The sequence below is a fragment of the Sinocyclocheilus anshuiensis genome, unplaced genomic scaffold (genome assembly GCF_001515605.1).
Source record: "Sinocyclocheilus anshuiensis isolate Anshui unplaced genomic scaffold, SAMN03320099.WGS_v1.1 scaffold253, whole genome shotgun sequence".
In the NCBI taxonomy this organism is placed as follows: Eukaryota; Metazoa; Chordata; class Actinopteri; order Cypriniformes; family Cyprinidae; genus Sinocyclocheilus; species Sinocyclocheilus anshuiensis.
The window spans coordinates 180,183-196,897 of NW_015537969.1; the positions used below are offsets into that span (position 1 = coordinate 180,183).

General features: G+C 35.8%; 1 protein-coding gene across 20 annotated transcripts in view; it reads right to left on the bottom strand.

Annotated features, from left to right (window-relative positions):
* Positions 1-13,573, bottom strand: part of LOC107669402 (CLIP-associating protein 2) — a 65,305-nt gene extending 51,732 nt beyond the window's left edge. For 19 of the 20 annotated variants that reach the window (XM_016461713.1, XM_016461626.1, XM_016461765.1 and 16 more), the window contains exons 1-7: positions 12,712-13,573; positions 9,987-10,065; positions 9,054-9,157; positions 8,702-8,793; positions 7,835-7,910; positions 6,676-6,773; positions 659-729 (exon numbers count right to left, since the gene is read on the bottom strand). In XM_016461713.1, the coding sequence (XP_016317199.1) occupies positions 659-729; positions 6,676-6,773; positions 7,835-7,910; positions 8,702-8,793; positions 9,054-9,157; positions 9,987-10,065; positions 12,712-12,909 (718 nt within the window). In that variant the 5' untranslated portion in view covers positions 12,910-13,573. Of the gene's footprint in view, positions 1-658; positions 730-2,781; positions 2,945-6,675; positions 6,774-7,834; positions 7,911-8,701; positions 8,794-9,053; positions 9,158-9,986; positions 10,066-12,711 lie in introns of those variants that run through there. The other variant, XM_016461759.1, reaches the window with a different exon arrangement.
* Positions 13,574-16,715: the final 3,142 nt, after the last annotated feature.

The following is a 16,715-nucleotide window of genomic DNA, read 5'->3' on the forward strand; positions in this document are numbered from 1 at the left end:
ACTCTACAATATGGTACAAATACTGAGCAATTTGATTGCTCACTGATCTGAAATCCTCCATGTTCCTCCACTCAAGTCAAAGATAATGCTGAACCCATAAACACCAGTATAAACACGTTTACCCCCATAAAGTCAACAGCTGCAACCATGGTATAGCTTGTTAAGTCACTGTAAAACACATAACTATATAAGAACAACTCTACACCACAACCAAATGTGAGCGGCATGAAAAGAGCAGCACAGTGCGATCCGCCTGGAGATCCAGCTCTTCCATCATATGACATATGCCAAACACATCATGGAGATTTCCAAGGCCGTGAAAGTCTGACACCATCTCCCTTATTTAGATTCCAACACTCACGTTAAATCTAACTCACTGGAGACCGAAGGAACACAGAGAAATCCAGCATTTAGATGTAGCCAGTCACTTTATGTTGATGTTAACCCTCTAGTAATGGTAATGAAAAACATGAGGATTAGCATTTAGATGAAAGTAGCATTATGCTTAAAGCTGGGGCTCAGATGTCAAAGGCTTATGTTCAGTACTGTGGTCAAAGACACTGACAAAGACTAATATTAGCATTGTAACTGAAGCCAATGGAGACAAGTGTTGCAAACAGGATTTAGCGAGTTAACAAACATGGTAAAGTTAACTTACCTTGACTTAGGCTTAGAGCCATGTTCCCCGAATTCAGTACTTCATCAAAACGGCTTAAAATGGTCTGTAACCTGAAACACACAGAACAGTAATGGTTTGAGATTACTATTAAAACAATACACAATCTCAATAAACAGCACATAACTTTAATGTGAATATTTTAGTCATAACTTGCCATCTTAAGCAAGAAAAATTAACGTATTATGAAAAAAACAAACAAAGGTATTATGAAGTGTAAATGTGGGCAATATCAAATATACACAATAATTTAGCTGGTGATATACAATTAAGTAACAGTGAATATTAAGATTTTTTTTATGTGCTTTTATTTTGCCCTTTTCCTTTCTTACAAGTACGCAAATGTTAAAGATGTTTTAGTCAGCCCAACTTGTCAGTCAATTTAAATTAATCAATTTAAAATTCAGATTTAAGGATTAAATCGTGGCATCACTCAAAAAGATGACATGAGTGAACAACATTTTTCATGAATTAAATGTTTTAGTAAAAAAACACGTAGGTAAATATTACTTTTCATTTATTACTTAATTGAAATGTTGGTTTCTCCGAGTAGGAAGATTCAATACTGTTCAAAACCTTCAGGTCAGTAGGATTTTGAAAAGAAATGAATACTTTACTCAGCAAAGATGCATTACATCTATTAAAAATGACAGTAAAGACATTTATAATGTTACAAAGATTTATTTTTGAAATACTTTCTGTTCTTTTGAACTTTCTATTCATCAAAGAATTCTATTTCCACAAATATTAAGCAGCACAACTGTTTTCAACATTGATAATAGTAAGTGATGTTTCTTGAGCACCAAATCAGCATATTGGAATATTTCTGAAGGATCATCACAAGAATAAATTACATTTTAAAATATATTAAAACAGAAAACATTTTAAATTCTAATATTTCTGTCCCTTTTTTAACTGAATGAGCATAAGAGATTCAAAAAAACATTTAAAAACAATCTTTCCAACCACAAACTTTTGAATGGTAGTGTTCATACTGAATATCAACAAAAGGCTCAAAAATACGAGGATTTCTTTTCTTTTTTGTAATATCACCCACCCTCATGGGATGGTACAGTGTAACGACAATGCAATAAACGTATTTCATTCTCTTTCACTGCGCAACAAAAAGGCCTTCTGAAGTAAAACACATCTTGCACACTTCAAACAGAATAAAACTGTGGCAACTACAGCAAAGGCCTTAATCTGTCCATCACAATAATGCTGCTTCTGATTAAAACAGAAACAGATACAGACAGGTCTGCCTACACGTTCATGCACTGCTGTCAGAGCCCAACCAACGCCACTCACAGAAAATCTTCTACTAAGTAGCTTTAAAGGCCTTTAATTTACTTTTTTCCTTCAAGCTTAAAAATTTTTTTAGCCATAAAGATATGCATTAAAGGCAATTAATATGCGAAGGCTAAAATAATACCACACAGAAGAACCACAAGCACAGTGATAAACATTGCAACAAATTAATGCATTACAAAAAAATAACAAAATTTAAAACAGCACATTTGTAGTGTGCACTTAAAAGTCATCGCTTAATTACTATCATATAAGTGCCTGCCAGGACTATTTTCAGTGCAACGAACAATTAACAAGACGCCGCAGCCTAATTACTGTCCCTCACCGGCCCAATGTATAGCAGATCAAATGCTAAAGTGCAGCTACAAATGATGCTTACACCCTGCATGAGACTAAATGATATTTGATAAATGTGCTGGACCAGCAGACCGTCAGACCGTAATAACCTGCAATAACATGCACACGTTCACTTTCTCACATGCAATATGCAGGTAAATGCACATTCAAGGCCACATGTGAGATGTTGCATGTGTGTGCTTAACGCAGCGCTTGCAGTCCAGACGAATCTGGCATGTTCTTACACACGCAGAAACATGCACACACACACAAATCATCAATCCCTATTAACGCAACCGATTTAGGATCTCTGCTCTTTCTATTCTATGACACGAGAGGCTAAAATGCAATGAAACAGAGAAAGTGAATGAACAGCCAAGAACGAGAAGAAAGACAGAAAATGCGACGACAGGAAGAAAGAGAAAAGGGTACAGAGGGACGGCATGCGAGGTCCCACCCACCTGCTCAGACATAATGCCCTTCACATGTGGCCGAGCAGCGCTGAAAAGACTCGACTGCCGTGTGTCTGTGCCACGGAAAACTAAGAAACTGCCCACCGATGTGTGTATGTGTGTGTGAGAGATAGACAGCGCAAGGATTCTATTCCCCTTTACATAACCTCCTGTCTGGAACACACACCAGTGGGAGGGGCTAAAGCTGTGGAGCTCAGAGACAGGGCTCCCACCCCTCCCCCTTCCAGACACGGGCGCGCGCACACACACACACACACACACTTAAGCACTGATCGCATTCCCCCTCTCCTCACTGCTGACTCCCGTGTCTTGCCTTGGTTCAGTCGGTTTCAGATTGTCCTCTCGCTCTCTTTCCTTCCTGTTTTGTCTGACATGGCCCCCAGCTCGCGGCCCTGTCCTTTCAAACCATATCCATGTCAACAATATGCATGTCCTTTCTTGTAGCCGTTATCTCTTGGTCAGATGAGGGCAACACAGACACTGAATTACAGTGTTTGTATGTACAGTAGCTTAGAGTGATTTTCGGGCTTTTGTGCCCACCCTCGAGTGTGGGGGATCAGATCATATCGTATCAATCAATGTGATGTGATGCAACAGGATTCCAAAGGCAAAGTGTAAGAGACAAACAACATCGGACCCTCACAAAATTATACATGCAGAAAGGAAGTGTGAACTCAAATGCTCTCTACTAAATCATGTATATTTGTTACACAACATTTGTTATTGGACAGATTTTGTTTTTTGTTTTTTTTTAAAGCAATATTGCATATTGTTCAAAACTGGATATTTAATAGGGATCTACTGATAATAAAATTCTGGCTGATACAATGAGCAGTAAAAAAAATAATTTTCATTTCCTGGGTGATAAGATAAAATACTAATTTAATAAAATAAGTAAGATTAATAAAATTCTATACTAATTTAACGAAGCTTATTTTAAATTAAAAATAAAGATACTAATATATCACTTAGCCCTAATATTCAAGTCACCTTTATTTATATAGCACTTTATACAATACAGATTGTTTCAAAGTAGCTTCACAGTATTAAACAGGAAAATAACAGAATTAATGATGCAAAGTTATTAAATATGAGGCAAATTCTGCTGTAAAGCAGCTATACTGAAGACAGTAGTGTCGTTATTCAGTGAGTCAGTTCAATGTGGATTCAAATTAGTGTCGATGCTGCAAAATTTATAAATTATTAACAAATTCAAATCAGATATAAATCAACTATACAGAAGTATTTAATATGCATTATATGCCTCGATAGATTTTTTTGTATATAAAATTACTTTTTAAAGTTGCAGTTGTACTGATTTATATTTTTCTACATTCTTTTTTTAAATTGTTAAATATAAGTAAAATATATTTGTGCATATATAAACTTTTTAATTTAAACAAAAAATATATAAAAATATTTTTGTGTGCACATACATATATGTATAATTAATTTACATTAACATTATTTTCAGAAATGTATTGGTATTTGTTAACAACATGAAAATATATATCAGCTTTTTTTTCGGCCAAAATATGATGCACCCTTAGAAAAAGTAACGAAAATGCACAAATTACAAATCAAATAAGACTTTCACATATCTTTCGCACGGGCAGACACATGAACTTTTGTGTTCTTGACCAGCAGTATTGTCCGAGATAATGTGTCAGAGTCACAACCAACCATGTCACACACCAGACAATCTGACACATCATACCATAGCTATGGAAACCAGGTGGAATATGTGGGTCATTGCAGACCCCATATAGTTCAGTTTGTTAAAACATCTGGACTACTAAACGTGAATCATTCTGAACTTTAAATCTGATTCCTGAGAGAATTAATATAGTGCAAAAGTGCCAAAATCTAGGACCATGAAATCATAAGAGGAAAAAAACCACAACAGATTCCTCCAGAAATGAATCCATTATGTACAAAAAAAAAAACTTGATTCAGCATCATCAACTGGCATTAGAAAACTGATCATGAAATGTTAATGTCAAGATGCAGCCAATGGAGTCTGTCCAAGCGCCTTAAGGATCTTACATCAGACAGAGAGGAATGCAGGAGTATTAGACATTAGACACAGTCTTCAAAAACTCAATTTACCACAGATCAACGGTGCACACTGATGTCAGCCTGCAAGATTTTATCAGATTATAAAGAATCCTTTTTTAAACAATGTAAATAGACTGTCATCATTCTATAACAGGAAACCCATGAGTACAGTAACAGTGAACCCATCGATACAGTACACGTATCACAAAGATTACAAATAACCTGCTTAGAATGTTCAGACTGTAATAGAGTGCATGTACTGAAATTTTCAATAGAACTGCAAAGACAGACTAATAAATCGAGTTCTGTAATAATCTAATGCCGTTTCTGTGCTCTTTTATTCAATCAAAAGGCTGATCTCAACTCAAGAGAAAATGGTCAAGTAATTCATTCAATGACTTCTGTGTGGAAAGATAATTAATGTTCATAGGTTCTGATTTACAAAAAGCTTTTGTGAATAAAAACATGCAAGATTTTTTGCAAACAGAAATGTCCACTCTAGTGTATTAATGTAGTCTAGTGTAGATGTAAAAATATATATATGTATTTCAAATCTGATAAAATACACTCAAAAAATAAATAGGCTATACGCTAATACATGCATATGTTATGCTGTCATATTAAAATGAATAGCCTAGTTAACCCAAAAATGACAATTTGCTGAAAAACTTCAGGCCATCCAAGATGTTGATGAGTTTCTTCATCAGAAAAGATTTTTAGAAATTCAGCACTCCATCACTTGCTCACCAATGGATCCTCTGCAATGAATGGGTGCCGTCAGAATGAGAGTTCAAACAACTGACAAAATCATCACAGTATTCTAAATGACTCCAGTACATCAATTAACCTCCTGTGAAGCAAAAAGTTGTGTGTTTGTAATAAACAAATTCACTATTAAGGCCTAACTTCAAATTGTTGCTTCCGGCTAAAATACAAAGTCTTCTATCCATAATATTGCTTTCTTCAGTGAAAAAAATTAATATCTCCTGATACAGGAAAGTAATCTGAACAGATAAAGCACCATTCACAAGTGTCCAAAAACAGTCCAAAACAAAACAAATCTGATGTAAACAAACATCCCAGTGGATTTTGATGTGAGAGGACAACAGTGGATGGACGTTTTCACTGGAAGAAGCATTATCATTATTATTACAGCTAAAAGTCTTAATGATGCATTTGTTTCATACAAACGTGCAGCTTTTCACTTCACAAGATGTTAACTGATGTACTGGAGTTATGTGGATTAATTGTGGATTATCGTGGTGATGTTTCTGACGGCACCCATTCACTGAGGAGGCTCCACTGGTGAGCAAGTGATGTAATGCTAAATTTCTCCAAATCTGTTCTGATAAAGAAACAAACCTATCTACATCTTGGATGGCCTTAGGGAGAGCAAGTTTTTTTACATTTTCATTTTTGGATGTACTATTCCTTCAATGGTCATACCTAAAATCACTGGTTTTTAGCAAGAACCACAAATGAGCAGCACTCCTAACTTAAACACAATTACCACATGCAAAAGTCTCCTTTAAATATAGGTGTGTCCAATCTATGTGAATGTGCTGCCATTTGCACAATTCTTCATAATAAATCACCCACAATACGCCCACGATGTGCACAAACAATCTGGTAGATCGAAGTCATTAAAACTGACTCATGGAGTAATTATATCATTCCTGAAACTGTCAACACAACTGTGGTGTGGGTATAACACGTGAGTGGGTTTGAGACGGAATGACGCTTGCTGGCTTAGCACAGTGTCATTAAATTGATAAAACTAAGATTTGTAAAAAGCTTGTGGGTTGAACAGTAAATCATACTAACCGTGCAGATGGTAGATCTCTTTTGTTGAGGTCTGCCCTCACTCTCTCTCCCACATGCCGATACACCTCCACTAGGGTTGTTATAGCTGCCTCTCGTACCTGTGGAACACAAAACACACTCTTAACCAAGAAACACAACTATAGATTGATCTTATTACAGTCCCTGTCACACAGAAAATTCACTCATTTTCAATGAGAGTTGGTGACATGCAGTATCATGAGTGACAGCATCCGATTAAATTGCTGTCTATGCAAATGCTGATTGTTACATAATATGCTATTATTCATACGTTTGGGGTAATATTTTGAAATGCACACCAAGGCAGATTTATTTGATCAAAAACACAGTAAAAACAGTTATATTCAGAAATGATATTACAATTTAAATAGCTGTTTTCTATTTTAATACACTGACAAATTGGTGTAGGAATTACTTTGGAATTATTTACCAGAAACTACCAGAAAAGTGAAAAGTGAGTGATTTAAAGAAATGACAAGTAACATGTTAAATCAAACTTGAAATTTTTAAGACTGAAATAGTACTTTCTTATAAAACACTCGATCTTTGTTTAATTTGTAACTTTGAAAAATCATTTTACAGTGTATATTTTAGCATTTATTCATGTGATGGCAAAGCAGAATCTTTCAACAGCCATTACTTCAGTCTTCAGTGTCACAGGATCGTTCAGAAATCATTCTAATATGCTGATTTGGTGCTTAAGAAATATTCCATGTTAGCATTGTTGAAAGTTCAAATTAACAGCATTTATTTGAAATAGAAAACTTTTGTAACATTAAAGATGTCTTTACTGTCACTTTTGATCAATTTAATGGATCCTTGCATTAATCTCTTTTAAACAAGAGAGGAACGATTGGGACTGAGCAGCCAATTTTTTTCTAAAAGATCTCTCTTCTTCTCATTTCTCCCATCTCATCCTCTAAATCTAATGCTCTTCTCTGTGAGTGGAACATTCGCCCAGCGGGAGCTTGAACTCAGCTGTACATGTCTAGAAACCTAACATTAGTGCGGACTGCCTCCCTCCCTCCCTCCCTCCCTCACACACATACACAAAGGACAGAAACAGAGTGCGCACCCAACTCGCTTTACTTTTTCACACACATTCCAAGCATTACAAACATACACAGACTCAGATTCATACCTGGGGGTTTTGGTCTCCTGTTAGCGAACAGAGATGTGGAACAAATTTACTCAAACTCAAGGGCTGAGCGCCGTAACTGAGAGAGAGACAGAGAAACAAACAGTTCACAGCAAGTTCAAATTACCATGCATGTATATACACACAGTTGGAATCATAAGCTTATTTTGCATTTTAAAAAATACATGCTCCAGCTGTTGTCAATGAGCATTGAACCCCACTGACTTTCAGTGTATGGACAAAAAAACAAACAAACACTGAGATATTTTTCAAAATAAGTCCAACAAGTAAATTGGAACGACATAAGGTTGAGTAAACAATGACAGAATTTTTCATTTCAGGCTGAACTACCCATAATGTAATACAAAACCCAAAACAATTTAAAATTTGTTTTGTAATTAAAGCAAACTATATTGCGCACAACATATTATTACAATAACAATGTAGCATAAGGCTTTTTAGATAATGTGACAGCTCTTTTGTGTCAACAGTGAGGAGTAATGTTACTGAGAAACTAGTTTTGTTTGTATGCGAGTGCTTCAATGAGAATGTTAATCTGTTAATCTGACCATCCTGTTATCGATACAGGCAGGTAAGAGGATTACCTCAGTGGGTCGAGTTTTTTACAATGTGTGACAGACAAGAAACCTGTATGAGCGAATGTCTGTAGATTGCATCTAAATATCAGTGAATTTAGATGTCAAAACAGGTTGCAACGTCTGAGATGCTATCGGTGATAAACCCAGGGGATTTGATTGCATCAAAATACTGTGATATGGAAAACAAGTGCCCCCTGTTGGACAAGATTTCCAGGAAAAATGTGGGTTTGTTTACAAAGTGAGAATGTATGGGATTGTATGAAGGACTTACGCATTTAGTGTGGCAACCAAGCACAAGCAGAGTCCCTCTCTACTGCGGAAGTTTTTGTGTTTGAAGCCAGGACACAGCCTCTCCCAAACATACTACACAGAGACAGAGAAAAAGAAACAGTGTAACTGGTTCATTACATATCCATTACTGCAAAAAAAGAGAGAGAATGAGATGATGAGCTATGAAGGAAATGATGAATCACTGGCAATAGTAACTGGCAAAAGGGATTAAATTTGATTCTATTCATCCAGCAGCTCACACACACACACAAAATCTAGACAGTGGCTTTAAGGTTTTGTTGTCTGTATAAATGGGTGTGATGATCTGCCCACCCGCTGTACAGTTAGCTCACCATGGGTGTTGCCGTCTGCTCCATCAGCTTCAAAATGAGTGCTTGTGCCTGTTCTCGAACCTGATCCTTTGCATCACCCAAACGGTCAACTAATGCAGGCACCACTGAGTGGGGAAAAGAGCGAAAAAGAGGTTTAAAAGGCCATGTAAAAACGCAGGGCTGCACAATTTAAAACGCAATGTTTTTCAAAGAAAAGCTCCAGGTTTGCTGTATGGTCCCATATTTTGTAATTATATCAATATGACTATAACACTACTGCTAATAATAAATTGAATAAATAATATGAAAAATTTCTATTGCAATATTTACATTACAATAGTAATAAATTGTAATATATTATGAATTTAATATTTTACTGTAAATAATAATAATTATTATTGATTATTTGATCCCAGAATCCAATATGCAAATACAACCATTTGTAAACCAAACATAAACAACTTTTCCCCCCCAAATATGTTTTTGAGCATCCCAAAGCTTTAACACAGTCTCAACTAATGGTGCGAATTGGGGACAAAACTATCTGTTTGGTCGACCAGAAATGTTTTTTTCTACTTTTTTGTGTTTATTGTCACGTTCTACATTGTTGTACACCAGGCAGACTCAAACAGACTCTTTGTGTGAAGTCATCTCATTCCTTTCTCTATACTCCGTTTGTTCCATGTTTTCAGATGAATGAGGTATGATGAGTGAGGGGGGTCATCTGTTATAATCATAATAACCCGTTCCCGTGGTAACAGGAGGAGGCGGGGCTCAAACAGCTGAGAGACAAGCACTGAGTCTGTGGATTGTGTCATATACACATGGCAAATCATCCTGGCATTCCCCTTTCTGCTGATTAGGCTATGCAATGGAGAAGGTCTTTATCTAATGCTACCTTTTTGAAGCTCTGACTTCAGTGGAACAAGCAACAAGCGTGCGCACATCGCTTACCTGTGCCGATATAACCTCTGAAGCGATCAGTCATCCGATCCACAAATGCGTTGACGATATCGATCCCCAGCAATGCAATCTGACACCAAACAAGCAAAAGACAAATCAGCTGAAAACGTCAAACCTCACTCTTCCTCTCTCGCAGGCAAACTGTAGGACAGCATTTTCAAACACATGATTTTGCTTATTCGGTATCTGATACAGTATCGGTTACAGAGCTTTGTGTTGATGTGCGCTATGTCTTTAAGAAGGACTATTGTTATTGTGTGAGAGTGGGTGAATGAAAATAAGACATTGTGAGACGGACTATATTTGAGGATTGCGGTGGGATCGCTGCAGTGTGTTTCTTGGCAGTGCAGGATGGAAGTTCACATTCCAGAGAAACAATCAAATATTCACTACATCCCAGAAGTTCCAGTTATGACCTATTTTAGGCAAAGCAGCCAGAGAGAGTCCTGAGTAAGGATAACAGTGTAAGGGAAACAGGTCAATTTAGCTCAAAGGGAATCATTTAAGATTTTAAAGGGAATTTGGACAGAATCACTGTTTTACGGCTCCAAGGCAGTTAACAGTCCATGTTCAGGGTCTGTAAACTCTTTAATCAGGACCTCACGAAGTAGCTGGTAGCTTGACTTTGTTTGACTGGGCTGTCGGATTGTCTGATTCGGTCTGATATCCTACAACAGAGAGAGTGCACCTGAAAGGCAAAACTGGAAAACACCTGGGCGTTTCATTTTGGAAATTGTTTAAATGTGTTTTAATTGGACAGTGTTCAAATACACACTTTGTAATGAGTTCAGCCACACTTTAGGGATTAACCTCATTTCTTTAAGTTGATACAATTAGCAAGCATTTCTGGTTTCTTCCCTTGTGTGACTTATGGAGAAAATGTGCGTGTAAATCATGTCCATTCTTAGATAATTTCTCATTGAGCTTTGTCAGCATTTAACTCTATATAAAGCATTTTTCTAGACCTGTTCTTACCAAAAACGGCACCTCTATAACAGATACATTACTGTTCAGAATAAACGATCATCATAAATGTATAGAAAATTGTGATAGCTCTAATATATATTACCGTTCAATAGTTTGGGGTAAGATTTTACACATTTTTTGAAAGCAGTCACCACGACAGCATTTATACGATTAAAAATACCAAAAATACCATAAACACACATTTTTATTTTAATATATTTTAAAATATAAATATTAATCTCTCTTAATAATCAATATTAAGAAATTTTACAGTGTTGCATATAAATATACACAATAAATATAATATTGCTATTAATAAGTATAAATATAATATTTTAATTTAAAACAAATTATTATAATTATGCATTCATTGTAAAATAATTAAAATTATTTTTAAAAAATTAATTGTAAAGTACATATACATTACACTAGTTTGGGGACAGTACATTTTTTTTATGTTTTTAAATATCTCTCTTATCAAGGCAATTATATGATTAAAAATACAGTGGAAAAACTGTAATATTGTGAAATATAACGTTTTCTATTTTTAAATATTTTAAAATGTATCTTTTCAGGATTCTTTGATTTAAAAAAAAAAGTTAAAAAGAATAGCATTTATTTTAAAAATTACTATTTTGTAACATTATAAATGTCTTTGCTGTCACTTTTGATCAATTTAAAGTGTACTTGCTGAAAAAAGTATTAATTTCTTTTTTTTTTTAATTACTGACTCCAAGACTTTAAATGACTGTGTATACTAAATAATGAAAAAAATAAAATAACTAAATTATTTACAAAAATATGTTAGTGGAGAGATGAAAACGGTCTACCAGATCTTCAACTAGTGAGCCAAAGAATTTGACACCCTAAATTTATCAAGCCACATACATTTGTAGAAGTCTGCAGCTGTGTCTCCAATTTATGAATCACCCTCAATCATTTCTAAAATCCAACCTCAATGAGTCTGATGTCATAGCCATCCATTAACATCAGTCCCTGAAGACCACAACTACCAGCTGAAGATAAAACACAGATGAATGTCTAAAGCTGCTTTTAAAACATCAATACTCAATCATGTTTCGTTTCATGCTTCCCGTTTCAGTGTCACTGTTTGCAGAAGTGACCATTTTTGCCTCAGCCTTGAACATTAGCAGCAGCATGAGCCAGCATAAAAGCTTCTGCTTGCATCCACAGGCCATTTAAACATGACTCGCATGTATCTCCAAACACAAATAGCTTTTCTTAATCAACATAACACAACAAAAAGCATATGCAAATGGATTACTCATAGAAACTGCAGTGACATGTGCCTTTACAGCCTCAGTGTAACAGAACAATACCCCAAGCGACCCTCCCCCATCCTCACAACACCCCCCACCAGCAAATCCACTCTCTCCTAGACACAAATGAATATGTAATATATGTACATTGATATTAATGTACTATTTGAACACTTTTTACCTAAACACATACACAGAAGCTTCTCATAAATACATTTATATTAGCATTTTTTTCAATCAGTTTGAAAGAATGGTACAGAAATTAATGCACAATAGCATTAACCTGATGCAATTAGTGATTTGCATGCAATAATAGACTTTATGAGAATAAACGGCTGGGTTTGGCTCAAGACTGTCACCCCAGAACAATGCAGGCATCCTTCATAACATATGTGCCAAACGGCTTATAACACAGCTTTTATGACACTTAATTTAAATATAAACCCCAAAGCAGGTCACACGCTATGTACCTTGTAATTGCTGGAGTTGACCCATCCCGTCAGCTCATCCATGGTTTTATCCAGGCGGGATTTGTCCTGCTCCACATCCCAGGACCTCTGCGGGTCGCTCAGGTAGTCGATGAGATCCGGGCCGACCTGCAGCCGCCGGGTCACGTCCTTCTGCAAAACCTGCTGGTAAAAATAGTCCATGTTGTCATTTTCCTCCATCGGGACGCTTTGTGGTCAGTCCTCAGGTTGCGACGAAACAATAACAACGACAGAGTGACTGTCGGAGTCGCGTAAACGGCACGAGAAACTGAAATGTGTGCAACGAGGAAGTCAAATACTGCGTTTAAAGACACTCGGAGGGTGGTTAGGGCTGTTGTTTAGTGCATTAACTATGCAGTAACGGAAAATAAACAACTTTGACAAAGTTTTCCAGAAACAAAATGGTTAATCCCCCGAACAAAAGGTGTGTTTCCACTAAATAACAAAGTGACGCAAAGCGAAGTAAAAGAGATCCGCGGCGAGTATAAAAACAGTGGAAATGTATCCGACCGAGTGCATGCAGTCTCGGCTAACAGTGCTAGCTTTAACCCTTATGGTCGAGTATCCTGGGGCCTGCCGCCGGGGCTCTCTCCCCTCCTGGCCTCCATTTCAGAAAAGCCCGCTTCACGCCGCTCGGGTGATGAGTGGATGAGACACCGGGACGCGCGCTGCTCTCCTGTTTACACTTAATCCAAAAATAATCCACACTTTGACAGCTGCCTTCTGAGCTCACGACGCGAATACGGCTAACGTTACTGGACCGCCAGTAGCCGCAATACTGGAGTGTTGAATAGCAAACGATCCAGAGGAAGAGTGATTGGGCCGAGGCTTTGAGGTCCTTCAACGCCGCACAGATGTCCAGCATGATGCCTGAATGAAAATATGCTCATTCTTCTTCTTCTTCTTCTTCTTCTTCTTCTTCTTCTTCTTCTTCTTCTTCTTCTTCTTGTTTTATGGCGGGTGGCATCCAACGTTAAGGTGCAGATATGCTCATTGGTGCACAATTCATTATTTATCAGAGGCTGTGCAGTGCTACACTATTAGAATAGAGACAACATGTATGTTTATTATATAGTATCAGGAGAGACACTATACGTGCTTATTATTATTATTATTATTATTATTATTATTATTATTATTACCACTAGTACTACTACCACTGATCTATATAATGACATATAGATCAGTGACTACTACACATTTTAATGCTATTATTGTAAAAAATATTAATTATTGTTGTTGTTATTATTGTTAAAATTACCATTTAGTAAACACATTATTATTATTATTATTAATGTATCCATAATGTATATTTTTGATGATGATTCTGGTTATTCCAGTATGTTGACACTTTTCCTCATGGTATTATTGACTGAAACAAGTTGTAGAAGATTTGAATATATTAATAAATTATGATTATTTCTTAATTATGACATCTTCGTATTATTATAATCATTTTATAAATAAACACATACTTTCAACGAACCATTTTGCGCACTTAAAAGCACCATGAAGATGAATAAGAAACAAGCTTGTTTCCAAACAACACAAATTGTATTTTCAATATGTTCTTCCGTCTCCCCCTAGTGGCATTAAACGTGTATGCCATACGATTCCTATAGGATTAATTCATAAATATATATATATATTCGTACTAAATGACCTTTTACCACAAACCACATTAATAGAATGTACTAAATATAGTGCATACTACATTTTAAACATACATATACACAGTATTATTAACAATTAATTATTATTACAATATATTAACAGGTTACAACCAAAATCTATATCCCAAATATTTAGGTTTATCTTAAGCTTTTTAGAAAAAAAAATTTCTTTATTCAATAATTTCATAAAATAAAGGTTATCTGCAGTTTATATGAGTAATCCAAAAAGTTATCTGGTTATTTTAGTATATATGTTCCTGTTTGAATTGAGATCATGATTGTCTGTGCCATTTTTATTATTTATTCTATTTTCTATTTATTATAATATATTAAAATTAAGCCGTTCGAATGGAGCTACCTTTTTGTTAATAGTTTGAAACTCTTTTATCAAAACCCTATTGACATTACTGCAAGCTTGATAAGCTACATTTTCAAACATACATGACTACAGGACATATACACAGCGAAGAGTCAAAAAACAACAGGCTTCAGGACCAGTTTAAGTGAATCAGTGGTGCAAAATGGTCTAAAAATCCAAAATGGTAAATCATGTATTTTTATAACCCCAAAAATAAACACTTTATTCATATCAACAATAAAAGGAGTATATGAAATCAGAAGAATTAACCAATCCAGAATGTGACACTGCTCAGATCTTTTATTTAAAGAGATGTCACATTAACAACCAGAACACAAAGACATTCAGGTAACTTGTTCCATCTTTGTCAAAAAAATATGGGAGATAAGGAGGGGAACCGATTAACTGTTACAGAACAATTCTAAACAAACTTCATTTCGCAGACAGGTTTAGCATTGCCTTCTAAAGTGGTTGCATGTTTGAGATAAAGAATACTGGAATCACTGGTGTACGCATTGACAGGAAACGATGAAGCACTTCTTCACCATCATCATATCCAATGGCAAAAACCAACTTAAATAGGGGGAATACAAGAGAAAAATATGAACTACATGGCAGCCCTGCGCAGTTCTGTGGCTGTAACCCACCCCTCTCTCGTTGCGAAATTAAAGGCACTCACACCGACAAAAAACATTTCCAATGTGTAGATGATCAAATCAGCATCTGTTTTCATCAGCAAGACTCAACATGATTTTAAATATGCAATGTTATGCATCAAACCTATGTTGAATATCAGTTTTATGCATGAGACTTAGGGACAAACTTACAGGGATGGTTTACCCAAAAATGAAATTTTTGTTATCATTCACTTTGTACCAAACCTGTATGACTTTCTTTATTCTATGAAACACAAAAGGAGATTTCAAGCTAAATGAAACTCTTGGTCACCATTCTTCTTCATTGCCTCTTGGTCTATACAATGAATGTGAATATGGAATGAGACGAACATTTTTTGTTCCACACATAAAGACAAAATGAGGCTGAGAAGATAACAGAAGTTTCATTCTTTGCAGAACCATCACTTTAAATCATGATTGCTTGGTTAAGTTTTGATATTTTCACCTTGGCGTATATATACTGTTGACTTTTGTATATATTATTTACATATTACGCTCATCTGATCTAGTTCAACCAAAAAAAAAAAAAAGAACATTCTGTCATCATTTACTCATCCTCGTGTTGTTTCAAACCAGTATGACTTTCTTTAATGAAACACAAAAGATGACATTATGGTAGAATGCTGCAATCCAAACAATATCGACTGGACACAAAAACATTTTTTTTCAAAATATGCTCTTCTGTGTTCCACAGGTAAAAGTCATACAGGTTTGGAATGGCATGAGGGTGGGAAACTGATAACAGAATTTTTATTTTGGGGTGAACTATGCCTTTAATAAAGTGTAATAGGCAGTAAATATACAGGGAAGGGACACTGTGATGAGAATACTTTGAAAAATTGAGGAAATACCAGAATACGGAGTGTTCTTAATCCTGTCACATACCACAGTTACATGTGCATGGGCTTTTAATATTGCACTGAATCATTGTGAAACTTATGATAACCTATTCCTGATGTACCCCCTCCCCCCAACCCTTCCTTAGCACATGTATATTGTCTAAATTTGAACATTCACATCATTTGTGACGTACTGTAACTCCACACTGGAGTAAAATCCACTTTATCTCGCATGCACAATCGCAGTCCTTCTCTTCCCCTCGCTCGCTCAGGTAAATTTTCATCCTCTTAAAATTAGGGTGAGCACTAACAGAAAATAAAAAACATTTTACTCCAGTTTTAATACGGGTTGATTCATTGTAGTGTTATATTTTGTTTTCTATACTTAAAAATTCTCACACACACACACACGCAAAACCAGACAGAAATGCTCAAAGCT